The sequence below is a fragment of the Gymnodraco acuticeps genome, unplaced genomic scaffold, assembly GCF_902827175.1.
Source record: "Gymnodraco acuticeps unplaced genomic scaffold, fGymAcu1.1, whole genome shotgun sequence".
Taxonomy (NCBI): Eukaryota; Metazoa; Chordata; class Actinopteri; order Perciformes; family Bathydraconidae; genus Gymnodraco; species Gymnodraco acuticeps.
The window spans coordinates 10,749,885-10,766,921 of record NW_022990238.1 but is presented as its reverse complement, the minus strand read 5'-3'; the positions used below and the strand labels follow the sequence as shown (position 1 = coordinate 10,766,921).

The window sequence follows — 17,037 nt, the reverse complement described above, 5'->3', positions numbered from 1 at the left end:
AGGAAGTGGGGAATAGGAAGAGGGGGCAAACAGGGGGCAAGTAGAGTTCTCTGGTAATACAGGCAGCACACACCATGACAGGGTGCTAAACAGCTGCAAAGAGACGGACAATGTATTGTACCCTTTGTACCATAACCAATTATGGCCTATAATGGCCAATCATTTATTTGCTGATAGAGCATAATTGCATGTCAAAGGGTTTGACTAGTGGTAACTGAGCTAATAAATCTCAGATGATTTACTGCATCCTCACTGGCATGCATACAAACACACACACTTGCGGAGGATCGTTTAGTGTACAAAAGAAGGACATGTTATCCTATCTGCTTACTGAATCCTAATTCCCTCTCCACTAAAACATTAAGTAAACCTGCAGAGATGCTAATGCAATTACGGGACGCTTGCTCTGTACACAAATCAGAATAATTAAAAGGTCAAAGAGGACGTACTAAGCCATTAATATCTCATCTGCATGTATTTGTAAGTGCTAAATTGCCTGATGGTTAGAGGGTTGCTTTTTTGTTTACTTGTTGTTTACTTGTGAGGCAATAGCTCACTGCGTTAGCTTAACAACATGCTTGCTTTGTGTCACTCATTGACACAGACTGGGACAGACTGCCTGCCTGTGTGTGTGTGTGTGTGTGTGTGTGTGTGTGTGTGTGTGTGTGTGTGTGTGTGTGTGTGTGTGTGTGTGTGTGTGTGTGTGTGTGTGTGTGTGTGTGTGTGTGTGTGTGTGTGTGTGTGTGTGTGTGTGTGTGTGTGGTTGTGTGTGGGTGTGTGTGGTGTGTGTGTGTGTGGTGTGTGTGTGTGTGTGTGTGTGTTGTGTGTGTGTGTGTGTGGTGTGTGTGTGTGTGTGTGTGTGTGTGTGTGTGTGTGTGTGTGTGTGTGTGTGTGTGTGTGTGTGTTGTGTGTGTGTGTGTGTGTGTGTGTGTGTGTGGGTGTGTGTGGGGTGTGTGTGTGTGTGGTCGCATTCTACTAATTGTGGGGACCTAACTCTGTTTACACAGTCACGTGTGGGGACTCGCCTCCCTTATGGGGACAAAATGGAGGTCCCATGAGGGGAGAAATGAATTTTAGGGTGAACACTTGGTTAGGGTTAGGGTTAGGCATGTGTTGGTTATGGTTAAGGTTAGGATAAGTCTCCAGGAAATGCATGTAAGTCAATGTAATGTCCCCTGAAGTGATGTATACATGGTTTGTTTGTATGTGCCTGCCTGCCTGCATGTGTGTGAACTCAGCTGGGAGTGAATCTGCATGTTCAGCAGTTGTCGAGCCCTATGTGGCCATTGTTAACCTTGCACCACTCAGCAGGTGCAGCTCTGCATAGGGGGAGATGTCAGTGGGTGTCTTCCTTTGTATCAGCAGCACACACACACTCAGTTAATGACAGATTGTTTTGATGACGGTGAAATAAAAATGTCCTGTAGTTGTTCAGAGGGATGGTGAGTTCTTAGGAGTTTGGAGTGATCCTTTTATTTATTTAATGAACTTGCAGCTAGCATCCACTCCACATTAGAGGCAGTTCTTGACGCTCTAAAGCAGGGGTCCCCAAACTTTTTCCTGTGAGGGCCACATAACTTTTCCCTTCTCTGATGGGGGCCGGGTCAGTTTGTAACAGAAAAAGTGTGACGATCGCATGGGTGTCTAAACGTAAACATTTATTGTTTTCTAGAAAGCCACACATAACCAAATATTAATAACCCTTTCCGGGATCTTCACAGAAAAAAAGTCAGGAAATAAATAATAACACTATTAATGAAATAAATAACACTATTTATGAAATAAATAATAACCAAATAACCCTCTCTGGATTCTTCACAGAAAAAAAGTCCATTGAAAATTACTGTAACTTTCTGTTGTGCCGTGCACAATCTTAACAGGTAAAAGTTTAGCTTAGTTGTCAGAGCAGAATCTCTCAAAAATAAACGTGGATTTACGTAAAAAAAAACTATTTTTAATTAAACAAAGTCTTGGCTTTCAGAATATTAAACTTGTTTCGGCAAATTCAGATGATAAATACAACTTTGAAGCTTCGGCATAATTACAAGCGGAGAACGGCAGGCATAACAACAGCCGGTGTTTCTCGTGAGTGTTTTCCCCGGGAAACAAACACAATACACACAAACGCAAAATTACACAAGCACACACACTCACACACACACACGTATACACACACACTCGCGAGCTGCCCCTCCAAACGAAAATATCTTCCCTCCGTAGTATTTTGATCATTTGCTCCGCTAATAATCAATCAGATCGATGGATTCCAGAGAAGAGACAACTTTGAAGGCCTTTTTCTCAAAATGATGACTCGGTGACAGTCATTATATAATGTGACATATTTCGCTTAATATTTGAAGTACAAAAACAATCCTGATATCATTAGAAAGCTAGGAATATCCTCTTTCCAACAGTGTATTCAACTCAAAAGGTGTCTTCAGGTCAATGCGACTGATTTCGATAGAGCAGGTCACAACATTTTGACAGGGGCTAGTCTAGGATTCGCGTGGCCAGACTGACATTTTTTTTTTTTTTAAATCATAATGCGTCTCTGGTATTGTTCAGGGGGCCGGGCCAAATGTGGAGGCGGGCCGTACCCGGCCCGCGGGCCTTAGTTTGGGAACCACTGCTCTAAAGGAATGAGCGTGTCCCTGTTTGTTTGTATCATGCACGTACAGAGAGGGGCAACAGGTAAATAATAACATGCTAAGTTATGCATCAACATGGCCAATTAAGAAGACTGAAAGCTAGTCAAATTAGGTAAAGAATGCAGGATTTTAAATCATCTTTGCAAATGGTTATGAGTGAGTACATTCAACGTTTTAAATAGTCCTCTTGTGTACAAGCAATGTGTTTTATGTAACATTAAAAAAATAATGCAATGGGATCTTTATATTATTATACTTCCAAGTAATCATTAACGATTATAAGGAAATTGTTACTGAAAATCTAAATAGTTTATTATGTTGCGCTGAACCTAAATTGAAATATGTTTGCATGACATGCAAATATCTGCCATTTTACACTATTAATAATGAACAACAATTAAAGAGAGATACATGTCTTGTATAAGTTACGTGACCATTAGAGCTGTTGTGATTATCAAATTAGAGTAGATTCTGATTCAAACCACATCATAGAGCCCAGTGATTTGATGTTGAAAAAGTGACAACAGTCACAGTGAAGCATTTTGGTTCTTGGTTAGCTTGGTTTCTAAGATTTGATTTCTATGCATGGGCCCCACTGGTGTTAATTACCGCACCGCTCCTCTTGCCTCTGATTGGCCATCTGAGCGAGGAAGCACCCTAGGGGCCATGTGTGTGTATATACACCGCTTTGACGGGGCTCTTTTTATTAGAGCGGATCGAGATGCAGAGATTGACAATCTTTCCTATTCCTGTGGGCTACGCGGAGTTAGCTCTGCTAGTATGGATTCCGGAGCTGGATGAAATTAAATTGAAAGACTCTTTCTCAGGTTACGTGGAGAGATGGAGGAGGTGGGGATGGCAGAGATTCAGGCAAATGTAGGAGAAAGATGGGGAGGAGGGGAGGATGATGAACAGAGGACAGTAGAACACAGGGGAGTGAAGGTGTTGCCGGGGTGACGGGAGGGAAGGTTGAAGAAGGACGTCACAGTAGATCGTCAGTAACCTGCTGCTCTGGCAGGCTGACAGGACAGTCCATGGCCTTCAGCAAACAACCAGAGTACAGGTCTAGTACAAGGTGCTTTAAGGCCACATCTCTGCTGCTTCCCTGCTAGCCCGGCATGACTACTCAGATGGACATAATGAAGGAAATGCAAAGAGAGAGAGAGGAAATCGAGGGAGACAGACAGCCAGGGACACAGTCAGGACGGGAGAAAGGAGACAATGTTCAGAACTGGCAGCCCTTTACTTCTCCCTCTCTCTCACTCACTCTCCTTCTTTGTATATCTCGTCTCCCTCGCTGTGTTTCTTCCCATACTCCTCCTCTCTCCCACCTCTTTCACAATCCTTTTGTCCCTCCCTGCCTTCCCTCTCTTTGATTTAAAAAAAACAATATTCCGCCTAAGCCAGTGTCCCAGTGTGGTGGTGACGGCTGGGGATGAATGAGGACATGGGTGAAGGAATAGAGTGACCTATACGATAAGAGAGAGTTGAGGGCACGGATGGAGTATGCTGGGAAACCCACAGGTGGGCGCATGGATTGGTCCCCCTTGTACTGTATGTCCCAGTCCTGTTTGTTTTAAAAAAAAAAAAAAAAGTGTATTCTTACTTTGTTTTAGGGCATCTTTTTAGTTGGTGCATTTGCTTGGTATTTCATCTTGATAAACTGCAGCATTGAGGGATTCTTTGGATGTTTGGTGTGATTGTGGTGGTTGTCATTAGAGTCACGTAGCTCTGCTGTCTGCCTCCGCCTGCCTCCGCCTGCCTCCTGTATGTTCAAAGGCTGTGGAGCTCTCCGGGTCCTCCAGGATTCAAGCTGCTGCTGCTGCTGCCTCATTCGTGACAAGCTTCTTCACAAACTCTGTCATGGCTTCCCGTTCGCCCGTGGGGACTTTTTAAGCCATTTGTAGCCAGTCACTTTGAGTTCATTTGATTTCTATTGTTGCTTCTCCTGCTGCCACGCGGATTCATATTTGCATGATGTTGCGAGAACGAAAATGTTTTTGACGTCGTTGGAACTTATTTGGATTTCTCTTTAGTTTCTCTGCGACGGCGCCTGCTATATGTTGTACATCCAACTTGACTGTTTCCAAGGAGATGCCAGCATAGCAAAATAAAAGCCCTCAGTCAGTCAGTGTTGCCACTCCCTTTTCCAACTATTATCATTTCCCGGTCCCTCTGCTGTCAGCTCATATTCATGATGATCTGGGGGACAAATTGGGTGATGTTAGCAGGACATCTGGTCTAGCTAGACTGGTTATTTTTCACAATTATACCACTCTAATTACCTCAGTGACAGTGTGTGTGTGTGTGTGTGTGTGTGTGTGTGTGTGTGTGTGTGTGTGTGTGTGTGTGTGTGTGTGTGTGTGTGTGTGTGTGGTGTGTGTGTGTGTGTGTGTGTGTGTGTGTGTGTGTGTGTGTGTGTGTGTGTGTGTGTGTGTGTGTGTGTGTGTGTGTGTGTGTGTGTGTGTGTGTGTGTGTGTGTGTGTGTGTGTGTGTGTGTGTGTGTGTGTGTGTGTGTGTGTGTGTGTGTGTGTGTGTGTGTGTGTGTGTGTGTGTGTGTGTGTGTTTGGGTGCCCATGAAGCGACAAAGCCACAGGGAATTTCTCTTGCTAGATATTCCTTCATGATAACCTCGGATCGACCGTGGTGAGCTAACACACCGCCTTCGCACCCCGACACAGCCATATGACAACAACGGTTGTGTGTATCAGTGCTTTTGTGAATGCCTGTATGTTTGAGTTCTCATTAGCCCACAGGGTTTTGAGTCAATAGAGGCCAGCACCTCTCCTCCCCTCTTTTGTCTTCCCCTTCACATCACTGAATCTCAAATTAGTATGTGTGTACACATGTGCGCCTGTGTGTGTATTCATCTTAAGTGTGCATGTGTCGGTGTGTATGAAGCCTGTGCAGTGATCCTGGATTTAATGTTTTCCGTTCTCTTGCTCTTTTGTATTGTTGCGTCTCCAGAAGAATATTTGCCCCTTGTTAATTAGTCGAGTGAACCTCCAGAGCTTAAACCATTATTTATTCATCAAACCCTCGGTTCGATCACATCAGTGAATTGGGAGTTAATGTGTGTGTGTGCTAGTGTGTGCATTAAGGATCAATGCCATGGGGGTGCAGGGTTCACAGACCATCTAAAAACACACACACACTCTTAGAAGTACACTTTTAGCAGACCAGCAACGGCTTCACGTATGCTCTCTGTGATGGATCATAGACGATATGTGGGTGTGTGAAGGAGGAAGCTTTCTTACTATATTCCTTCACTGCTACCTTGATCACTCACTTTCATCCTACAGTCATTTTTGGTTGTATCACGGCAGCTTACAATTCCTGTAACTTTAGTAAATGTTATATCTTCAAATTGCTTGTTTGAACAAATACAAAGATAATCAGTAACACATTGTTTAAAGGGGCCCTATTATGATCCTTTTCAGGTTTCATCATTGTATTTAGTGCTTCTACTGCGACATGTTTCCATGCTTTAATGTCCAAAAAGGTCTTTATTTTTCTCATACTGTCTGTGCTGCGCACCTCTTTTCACCCTCTGTCTGAAACCAGAGCCCAGTCTGCTCTGATTGGTTAGCTGGCCAGCTCTGTTATGATGCTGTGATTCAACCGCTTAGAGATGAAGAATACTTAAGCCTATCACCTACAATGTTTTTCAGCGCTTGCCAATAGAAGCGTGAGTGTAGTGATGTCACTATCACTGTTCACACCGCAGTACTTTTCCCACTTTAGTTCCGATATAGTTCCGAAATGTTGCGTTCACACCAAACAAATCCGGAACTAAAATGAGTTCATGAGAACCTTTTCACCCCCTTTTCCGTCCCTGCTAGAGAGCAGGAACTTTCGTGGGAGAAAAAGGTTCCTATGTCTGATTGGCTGGGCGGATTGCAAACCACGCCCCGTAAAACTCCCAAAAAGTGTTGTGAAGCCGCAATTTTATTATCCTCGCATTAGCATTATTAGCATTAGCATTATTAGCATTAGCCCAGCGCAGAAACGCAGAGAGACTAACTTATGGCAACACAAAAGAAAACATGGGAGCGGTGGAGATGAGGAGGTGTCGGCGTTCTGGTGACCAACTCCGGGGACTTCCGGCCGGGGACTTTGGGCGGCAGTATGCGACGTGAAGTTGTTTGCAGCCTGCCAGTAAACCCAAAGCAGAAGAAGAAGAAGTGACGTCAGCGGCTTAATTTGCCTAATCCTTCCCCAGGAACTTATTCCGGTGTGAACGCGATCTGTACTTAGTTCATGAGAACTAAAGAGTTCTCATGAACTAAGTTCTGATGAACCTTTGTGGGAAAAGTACTGCGGTGTGAAAGCGCCTTATGTCGTAAAAGTAAAAAATGGAGTCCAATTAAGGGCGTTTCCGGCAAGGGGGTTGAGAGTGCAGGAGAGAAACTCCCTCTGGAGGCAAATTTGGGATTTACATGCACACAAACCTATATAAACACACAGCACAAAAGGTAAAACTCAGAAAAGCACCAACTTCAGTCAGAAGCCTTAATGATTGTCCACAAAACCAAAGGTCACGTTGTCATTTGTTTCTTAACAACAGAGGCTTATTGTATGTATGATGCATCTGTGCTCGGGCTCGTTTTCTCCAGGCTCTGGTTGAACTTGAAGCTCCGGATATACCCTGTTTGTCACTACCAGAGAGAAGAACAGCGGGATGTGAGGGTGAAATTGGTTGTGAAGAGAGAGGAGATGATGAAGGACTGTGGCAGTGTTTCTGAGAGCTCCATCTTACCCTCAGTGATGTTTCCCTTTGATATATTTCTTCCTATTTCCTGTGCAGTCACATTGGCCCGACACGAACAGTCAACCTCTGGCATTAGCTCTCTGTGGGAATGTGTTCTCAACACAAGTGTTCTCACTATATCAGCAACACAATTCTTGAACAATAGTTTTCTTCTGCTACCACACACACACACACACACACACACACACACACACACACACACACACACACACACACACACACACACACACACACACACACACACACACACACACACACACACACACACACACACACACACACACACACACACACACACACACACACACACACACACACACACACACCACACACACACACACACACACACACACACACACACACACACACACACACACACACACACACATACACATCAGGAAGGACAGGCCTTCAACTCACTCTTCTGTCCAGGGAAACTTTGTGTCCATGAGCCCACACAATAATTTGTTTGCTCTAAGCTGCTGAACGTCTTCATCTCACCTCAAAGCAAATCAACCTCTCTTGAACAGGGAATTGTGGGGATTTAGATTATTTGTTAAACCAAAACCTTTGCTTTTCTGAAAATAATCCAATATGATATGGATAATTAAAAATAAGAAGGACGTTACAGCAAAACACAGAAATCCCCAAATGAATTTAAATCAACATAATACTGTTCTTAGAAAAAAAACAAAGAATATTTTGACGTGCTAATTGATAATTACTTCAATGAAAAACTAACCGGTTTGTTTTTACAAACTCAATCATGTCGTTATTCGTGAAATATGAGAACCAGTTGTGGTTTCAATTCTTTATTTGTCAGCTCTCTTTAACGATCAGAGAGAATACATACACATGTTGCCTTCACTTGCTGCCAGTCAGCACAATTGGATTCCCCCTCATTAGTCTCTGTAGAACTGACTAAACAGAATGACCATCACCCTATGGATGAACTTCCCAATGAATGAGTTTCTCCCAGTCTGTATCAATGTAAATATTCACTTTAAATTGGAACATTGTGTAATTTTAAGGATTCATTCACAAACCTGGAATAACACATTTAACACAACTAATTGAAGTCACTTTGGAGCATCAGAAACACATTTGAATATGTGTAAAGATAGTCATTTCATTCTCTTTGAGTTGATATATTCTTTAAAGCATCCTTCTAATTCTCCCTATGTTCATCACGCAAGACCTTTCCATTATCAAATTGATTTGAAATGATATTAAACTTTATTAGACACAAATCATATAGCCTTTTAAGTATCAAGAGTCTTGAGCAACTCAGTCTGCAGCCTGACATTGTACTCTATATAATAATGGTTGCATATTCCATTCATATTTCGGTCACAGTTGTTTTAATGTTATGATTTGACATTTTATACGTTTCTTTGGTCAATATGGATCTTGTAGTTTACCAGGAGCCATTAGAAGTCACTAGATTAGGTGGCCGTGAAGACTGAGGGGACCAGACAGAATGATGCGTCTGTTTAAAGCAGCTACTGGCCGATTCAGGCTTCAGGTCCTGATTGAGCCGTGGCTTCAAGCCTCCTTCATTAATTCCCTGGACTCAGCGACAGCTTTATGCCCCGATGATCCACAGCTGGATCAAAGAGCCATGCTGAGGTCAGCAGGAGGCCACGTGGGAGCCACCTGGGTTTGGGTGGATGCGTGCTGATGCTAAGGGAGACTGGATTTGTGGAGCTTGAAATACTTTGTGTTCGGCAGGGGGTGTTCATGACATGAGGGCAAAGCTGTAGCTAGAGGTGCCATCTACAGACAGAGAAAATGGAGCACTTGTGCACATCTGTTCCAACTGGCCAGAGGGTTAGCAGCAGGTCAGAAACAGAAAATCACCAGATGTCAGCTGTACAGCAAAGTGGTTAGATTTTCTAATTAAAGGCAGTGAGAGTGTTACATGTTGAGAGGCTGTGAGAAAGGGATGCAAGAATAAGAGAGACAGTGATTTTGGAGAACATGCCGTGAAATATTTTCAAGCTTTTAAGCTTGAAAATATTTTTTTGGGGGGATACGTCCGTCTTAAGGGAGCACTCTGGTAAGATTAATGTCCTGCCATGAAATCCTAGACTCCCTCCTGTCAAACACACGGTCGGAAGCCTATTTATAACCTAAAGCCCACATAAAATCACTAATGAGTCTATGGGTGACAAATGGATTTGGAGGACACCTTGCTCACCCGGCTTCCTCCATTCTGCTCCCTCTACTCCCGCTGCTGTGGCCCCCATGACCACTTCTTCCTGAAAGGGATATTTGTGATAGTTTAAAGTGGGTTAATATCCTGCACTTATTAGCGTATAAACGTATTTAAAACACCTACAAAGAAAGCCTTACCATTAAAATATCATTACCAGTTTAAGCATACTCTATATTTAAATATTTTGACCTCTTTACCGTGCAGCGAGAAATATCTTTTCAACAGGGAGCTGAAGCCATTCTATCCATATCCAAATCCAAAGCCAGCAGACCCCATTAAAAATAACTTGCGGAATGCTTGCCTCAAAAGGTTTATTTTTTGTTTGACTTTGGTTCGTTCAGAAAGAAATTACAGTTTTTTTCCCTATGAAGCCTTGTAGTTTAAAGAGAGCATTGATTGATATGATGGCTTCAGTTCTCTGTAAAAGGACTGTCTCATGGCAAGGTAACAAGGTCATACATGTTTTAAGTATAGTGTACACTTATAATGAAATAGATTTTTTAGGTACTCCTGTCCCATCCACAGCAAAACATTGGTTAGCTTCTTGAACACCATCTACTGGTATATATGTACACATACTATGGATAAGTAGCTCATACAACCCTATTTCAAAAAGTCCATCTATCTCTTTTAGTTTTTCTTTCCCTCTCACTCCATTATCCTGTGTCAAAACATCCCCCTTGTCCCACTTTTACTGGCGCTTCCCCCAGTTTTTGGTTTAGTTTTCAACACACACCTCAGCCATCAATTTGTCTCCTCTTCACCAACCTCTTTCTGCCAGCTTCTGTATTCCCATTTCTCGTCTGTAGCTTTCAGTGTCACCCACCTCTATTCTTAGCCTCCCTCTTCCAGTAGCTGCCTTTGTCTCTCTGTCTCCAAATCTGTCAATCTCCATATCTCTCTCCCCGTCTCTCAGCTAGTTGTGAATCAGTGCTAGCGCTCACTGGATTAGCCATGGGCGTCTCTGCCAAGTGCTCTGGGGCTCTGGGGCAGAACCCTTAACAATTGTCACAGTTTTCATTCAGCCAACAAGGTGGCAAGAAGAAAGGGGAGGAACAATCACATATAAAGACATTTCTTGATGTCTCTATGTAAATGGTGCCGTTTTCTCACTTGCCAGTATAGGCCCCAGCAAGTATCCTGCTTTTGCTTGTAGGCGAGATAGCCGGTATATTTCTGGTAGTCCGGAGAGGCAGCTTTCCTGAGGATTTGATTGGCGCGTTAAGATGGAAGGCAAATGTCCAATCATATTGCACTTAGGACTCACTATAAATGTCATTTTAACTTGGATAAATGTTACTTGTGCTCTGAGAGTCAGTGGATAGGAAATGTTAACACATGCCTGCATGAAAGCCCCACAGCTATTGATCCCATCAGACTAATGTTCCATGTAACTAAAGATAGCCTAGCACGAACACTGTAGGAGGGATTTTTGATCGTAGCATTTAGAGATTTGAAAGTATAGTTGTGTAATGAATCAAAAGTTGCATTTTAAATCCACCATGGGAAAGTTTTGACTAACCTTTTTGTTTATTTCCTGGCATTTCTTTAGTCAAAAACAAGGTCAAGTGCCCAATAATACATTTGAACTTGTCTCTTTTTTCGGTTTGATAGATTTTGACAGCTGTGGTTGTGCTAGCAACCTTCTCCAATCCTTGTCCTGCTGCGGTAAGCTGTTTGGGAGCGAGCTGTGACATTGGGGTTAGTCTGGAAGATGACGGAAAGTTTGCTTCTCTTTTCTAACTTTCACAAAACTGCAACTCACAGCGGAACCTCTTTCATACGTGTAGAGATATCATCAACACATTTATATTTAATTGAACTTGTCCAAGCCTGTACCCTTCCTCTGTGGGTAGAACAGAGTACACCTACTTGTTTTTGTTTGGAACTCCAGGCTTTTCAAGGGGTTGTCTTAGCTGATTTTGTTGTTGTTGCAGTGGGCGCTGTGTTGTGTTGGCAGTGACAGCTTGTTAACTCCTAACTCATCATCTACTTCTCGTCTTGCGTGCCAACTGGCTGCTCATCCCTGTTCACCTACACTAAATCACCACGGAAACCCATGCATCCCTCTCTCAAAGGCTGCCCCGCCCATTCATCCCTGTGCACACCAACCCACATGATAAGCTCTAAACACATGTACGCTGATGGAAGAAAGAGTTAGAGGCATGATGGGGAGGAGAAGGAGAATGCGGTGTTGGCAGAAATGGCTGTTACCCTTGATGTATGTGCACAAAGATCAATGCATGATGATGAGTACATGGAAAACCAGCATCCAAAGATAGACGCACACATGATGTGGCATACATTACTGCATGGCCATTAGTGTCTGGACATTGTAGTAGGACATCCAAAGACACAAAAGGCAGAGCAATGACAGATGAGCAGGATGTACAAATAAAATGTATGACTCTGGATTATTCACCAATGCAGTACACAACCACAAGGACATTGAATAATGGTGGAGATTGCAGAAAAGGCAGCGGAGCATTAACACAGCATACTGTAAGTGAAAATGAATGGAAGCAATACTAGCTAGAGAAAACATGTATGTATTTATCATGGGAAAAGTGTACAAGATACACGCTTAACAAGCTACTCGCAGCAACAAAACACTTCAAACATGAAATATTTGACTTGTTACTTATACTTGTTTTATTTCAGGCGTCTGAAACAAATTGTAGACGTGTAAAAACAGTCCATAGGGATCACAACACTTTTTGTTTTCTAAAGAAATCTGTATTTATTGTTTGCCAAGCCCAAGATGTAATGAAACTTTTGCAGTTATTAAACATTTTTCAGACATTACAGGAAGATAATTATTTTCCAGTTTGTTTTTATTTTGGGGGTCTACTATAATGCTTACATTCTAATGTTCATAGAAATACATTATTGTTCTCTTTCTTTCCATTTCTGCTGCTTTCGCCTCTTGAATAAAGATAACTGATAAATAAATTATGCAAATGAATAGCTTTACCTCACTTATCCAGAAATGTCCATTCCCAATGTCAAAGAGGTAAAAGAGCTTTCCAGCTTTTACTCAGCCATACTCAACTCTATTCATATCACATCTATCGTATGTCTCATATGGATGGATGGGATTTGAGAACCGGTTCCCATTGAGAATGACTCCTAAGTGTCCTATTCTGCATGCTTCAATGACTCCCGATGTCTCCTTTTAATGGTTTCTGATGGTTGCGCATGTACAACAATGTAAAGTAGTGCTGTATCATGTTTCATTTTCATTGGGCTGGAGCAATTCGAGTAGAAGACAATTATTATTTAGAAAGGTTAAGTGGTAAATAAAAGAGACTAGAGTCTTGTGTAATATGTTGTTAATTGAATCGATATCAATAACATCACTTCTCATCCCTAATGTCCCTCGCCATATTTCCACTAGTGTAATTCAAACTTAAAATGTGCCATCCTTCTATTCGCCAAAACAGCAAGATGTACTTTTCATTTCCCTAATATATAATGAAAATGGTTGTAATGTCATTTTAGTAGCTGTTTAACAAAGTGCCACACTCAAGTAAAAGTATTTGCGGTGTTAATGTCCTGCTCAGCTCTTTGTTTCACAGACACATGGGCAGTGGGTATACAGTATGTGGAGCAGAAGGTGGAGATGGAGTTTTACTGAGCTGTCTGCATCCTGCTTTGTGATATCCTCTAGGGACAGGTGAAACAAGCAATTACTCTAACAGCCCACTAGGGACTGCTGTGTGCCGCTCATCTCCTCACTCATTCCTGGATCAGAAAGAGGCGTGACAACCCCGTCCCCCCCCCTTCCCCCCTCCCCCCTCCCCCCTCCCCACAGGCTGGAGTTCTGAATATGGGATTTTATCTTTCATCTGTGTCACAGTTTTCATTCCACTTTAAAGACAGATTGCATCTTTGTATTTATGACACCATGTGTATTTTCTGATCTAGCTGTCCTCTTAGATCAGGGTTTAGGGTTCACAACATTATTTAAAAAAACATGATTTGAAGATAACAATGGGGTTTCATTTAGATTCAGTTAACTTCACAGTCCTCTACAACATTTCCTGCAAAGACAGGAACATCCCCCACATACATCATATCCTCTCAGTCTCCATGTGTCTGATCTCTGATGACAGACAGCAGTTTGTACTGTGAGACTTGACTATCAGCATCATAACACAGATCTGTGCCATGTTGACTCGACAACTTGTAAACTCTGCCGCCCTGCTCGTGGCACATCTGTCACTCGCTGCGTCTCTCACCATCATGCTTGCATAACATTACACTGTGTGCTTGTCGGACTAATATGCATGTGTGTGTGTTTACCAGCTTTTTGGAACAGCTGACCTGTTGCCACGGCGACCTATCTGCCCTGGCAGCCAATGTCATACTCATCTCCTGTAATTTCTGGCTTTTTTGATTGAGTCTTTTCTTCGTTTTTTTGGAGGTTACTTTTGCCTCTTGCGCTTTTAATTAAAACCAGTTCTTACAATTAAATGAAGATTTTTTTATCATTTAAAGAGGAGAAAGTCTTACGTATGAGCCCCAGCTTATTTTCAAAGATTAATGATCCCTTTACTGATGAGAAAAGCTGTGCCAAGCTGTGTTTAGCTTTTTGCAGTTCAGACTGAGGTTATCCAGGTCATTCATTGTTTGTGTCATATCCAAGTATCATCTCGATTGGCGCTCTTCAGTTTAACCTTTGCTTCTTTCCCTGAGGACCTCATGTTTGTCCTTGTTTGCAGGGACTCCGCTGCTGTGGCATAGTTTAAGTGCTAATAACCGGCAGCTACTTCTGCACACTGCCAGAAGTCTTGTTCTGTCACAAACGCTTTCATCGTACATTTCAGAACTCAAAATCATAGCTCATTTAATATCAAATCAAGTACAATGATACTTGTGAATGTTAAAAACCCATTAGGTGATACAGCTGCTGAGGGAAATGTAGTCAAACTGTGTCCCAGTTGTGGTTTTTATCACCTCAAAACTCATTTTTCTCAGTTTCATTGCTCACAGTCACTTCTGTTTGGCCGGTGGAGCTGAATACGTCCTCTCTTCCACATTCCCCTAGTCTCCATCGCTCCGGCCTACATCTGTTCTGGTAAATCATTTAATCAGACGATGAAAGTGATGAATTAATTTAAATCTGTAATGTAATTCACCACTGTGATTGATAACCCACTGGCCAGAGCCTAACTAATCTGACAACAGAGGTGTTCCTGTGGGAGACTGCTTGTTAGGTTAGCCCATTGGCTCTGTCTGCGATGGGAATAGCAGTGTGCTAATACCCACTACAAGAGGCTTGGCAGCAGGTCTGCCGGGAGAGAAGGCAACAAACTACATGTCAGACGCAGTTTAGTAATCCTGTCCCGTATAGAGGTAACCTTAACTGTGCTGCTCCAACTGAAATTCCCTCATTTAACCAGCAGCGGTGACAAGATTTACTGCAAATTACACATCATTAGGAAACCTTAGGCTTACAATCCTAGCAGCACAAATCGGGTTTTGACTTTCACTACTAATAATAATCTTGTTGTGGCGCTTAAGTGTTTAATTAGACAGAAGAACAACAACAAAAATGCTGTGTGCAATTATCCTGCATTCCTACCGCAGCGCCTTGTTTGTTTGTTTGGTACTGGAGCCTTCCCATTAATATGGGTTAATCATATATAGTATTATAATAAAATAAAGTCTTGATCTACAATTATTGTTGAGTCCCACTGAGAAGCTCACATTACGACACAGAGACATTAGTTAATATCTCCGTGTCATAACATTTGTTTTGTCTGAGACACCTCAAACTTTTTAACATATTTTCATACTCTGATCATTTATTTAATCTATGATCTACCCTGTCTGATTGTCACAGCAAAATATGATTATTTTTCCCCGCTTGGAGAAAAACACTTAACTTTTTTTAATGCTACATCACTATTATTTTTCAACTCCTTTCATTATGTACCTGCTGGGTTTTACGGAGACATGGACATGGACTAGGGGACATGGAGAAGAAAAAAAAAATTATTTAAAAAAATAAAATAAAAAAATGTTTTGCAAGATCTCGCAAAACCCCGTTGCAGTTTGTAGACGGTCCCCTAAGCACTCCTCTCCCTCCTCCAGCTGCGGATTGTGACACATTATTGATGTTTAGCTCGGATGACGGCGCGTATCGAACTGTTCTGATAAAAACGACTCTGTAGCTCGTTGTCTACCTTGCTATGATTGTAAAGTCATGTTGTTTGTATTTTTACAACGTTATGTTCATGAGTTATTGATCCGCGAAATTCGAATCTGTCAATAACTCAGCTCAGAGGAACGTGCATGTCCCCTCGCTCTGAGTGTTTTCTTGAGGTGTCTTCACTTATGTGAAACCCTTTATATATAAACCCGTGCCTATTGCCAAGCACTGATGTTATATCTTTATATTTAAGGCCAAGCTCAAAGTAAAATCGACGAACCACTCCATTGTTGTGGTTTCTGTGTTGCCGTAGCAGCCGAACTGACCAGGAAGTACTAAATGAAAAGTATTGCGAGATCTCGCAAAACCCCTTTGCGAGATCTCGCAATACTTTTCATTTAGTACAAACGTATTGCGAGATCTCGCAAAAGTATTGCGAGATCTCGCAAAGGTTTTGCGATATCTCGCAAAACATTATTTTTTTTTTTCTGTTCAAATTATTATTTTTTTTCTTCTCCATGTCCCCTAGGGGGCTCCGTAGGGTTTACCCAAGGGAGCACTTTCAGAGATTTAAAAACGTGAAAGTTAGTTCTTGCAGTATATCATTAAAAAGCCCTCCTTGCTCTCACTCTCCCACAAAGTTTGGACACCTCCCGTTTGCTTCTGACAGTTTTGGCAACATGCCTGCAGAAGGCTGTTGTATAATCAGCCTGATGCTGCCGGTGTGTTGGACTCTGGAGGCGAGACACAGTGAGAGGCGCTGCCCTGTCCAGAGCCGGCCTAATGAACCTGCAGCCAGTGATGCACAGTAACAAGGAATACTGTCTTACTGTACCTTTATAGGCTACCAGCAATGTGTTGCTAAACATGCAGCTTGTAATTACTTTTATTTTTGTTATAACATTCTGAAAGTAAAATTGATATTTATTTAATCCTTCTGGTCTTAATTTGTACCGTGCAGGTTTGCTAAACATACAGGCTATTTTACAGCATAACTTGTTAACAATTATAGGAAATGACTTGTAGGAATAACATAACAAGGATTCACACATACATAATAAGCATCTTTGAGCATTAGGAAAAGCGCTATAAAAAAGTATTATTATTAAAGCAGATATCAGAAAGTATACAATGCACAAGCAGGGAAAGCATTTACAAGTGTGTTAAAACAATTGTTGAGAAAATGCTGTTAACATTGCAGCCTATTGCAGTATGTTGTTTGCAAAACATTGACTATTGACTA

The 17,037-nt window shown here is 42.0% G+C and overlaps 1 protein-coding gene across 9 annotated transcripts in view; it reads left to right on the top strand.

Moving 5' to 3' along the window:
- The window catches only part of si:ch211-278a6.1 (SRC kinase signaling inhibitor 1), a 117,603-nt gene that overhangs the window by 46,184 nt on the left and 54,382 nt on the right, over nucleotides 1–17,037 (top strand). For 7 of the 9 annotated variants that reach the window (XM_034220424.1, XM_034220423.1, XM_034220422.1 and 4 more), the window contains exon 1: nucleotides 4,133–4,172. The exons of 1 other annotated variant lie outside the window; for it this stretch is intronic. In XM_034220424.1, the coding sequence (XP_034076315.1) occupies nucleotides 4,148–4,172 (25 nt within the window). In that variant the 5' untranslated portion in view covers nucleotides 4,133–4,147. Of the gene's footprint in view, nucleotides 1–4,117; nucleotides 4,173–17,037 lie in introns of those variants that run through there. One more of the 9 variants, XM_034220428.1, reaches the window with a different exon arrangement.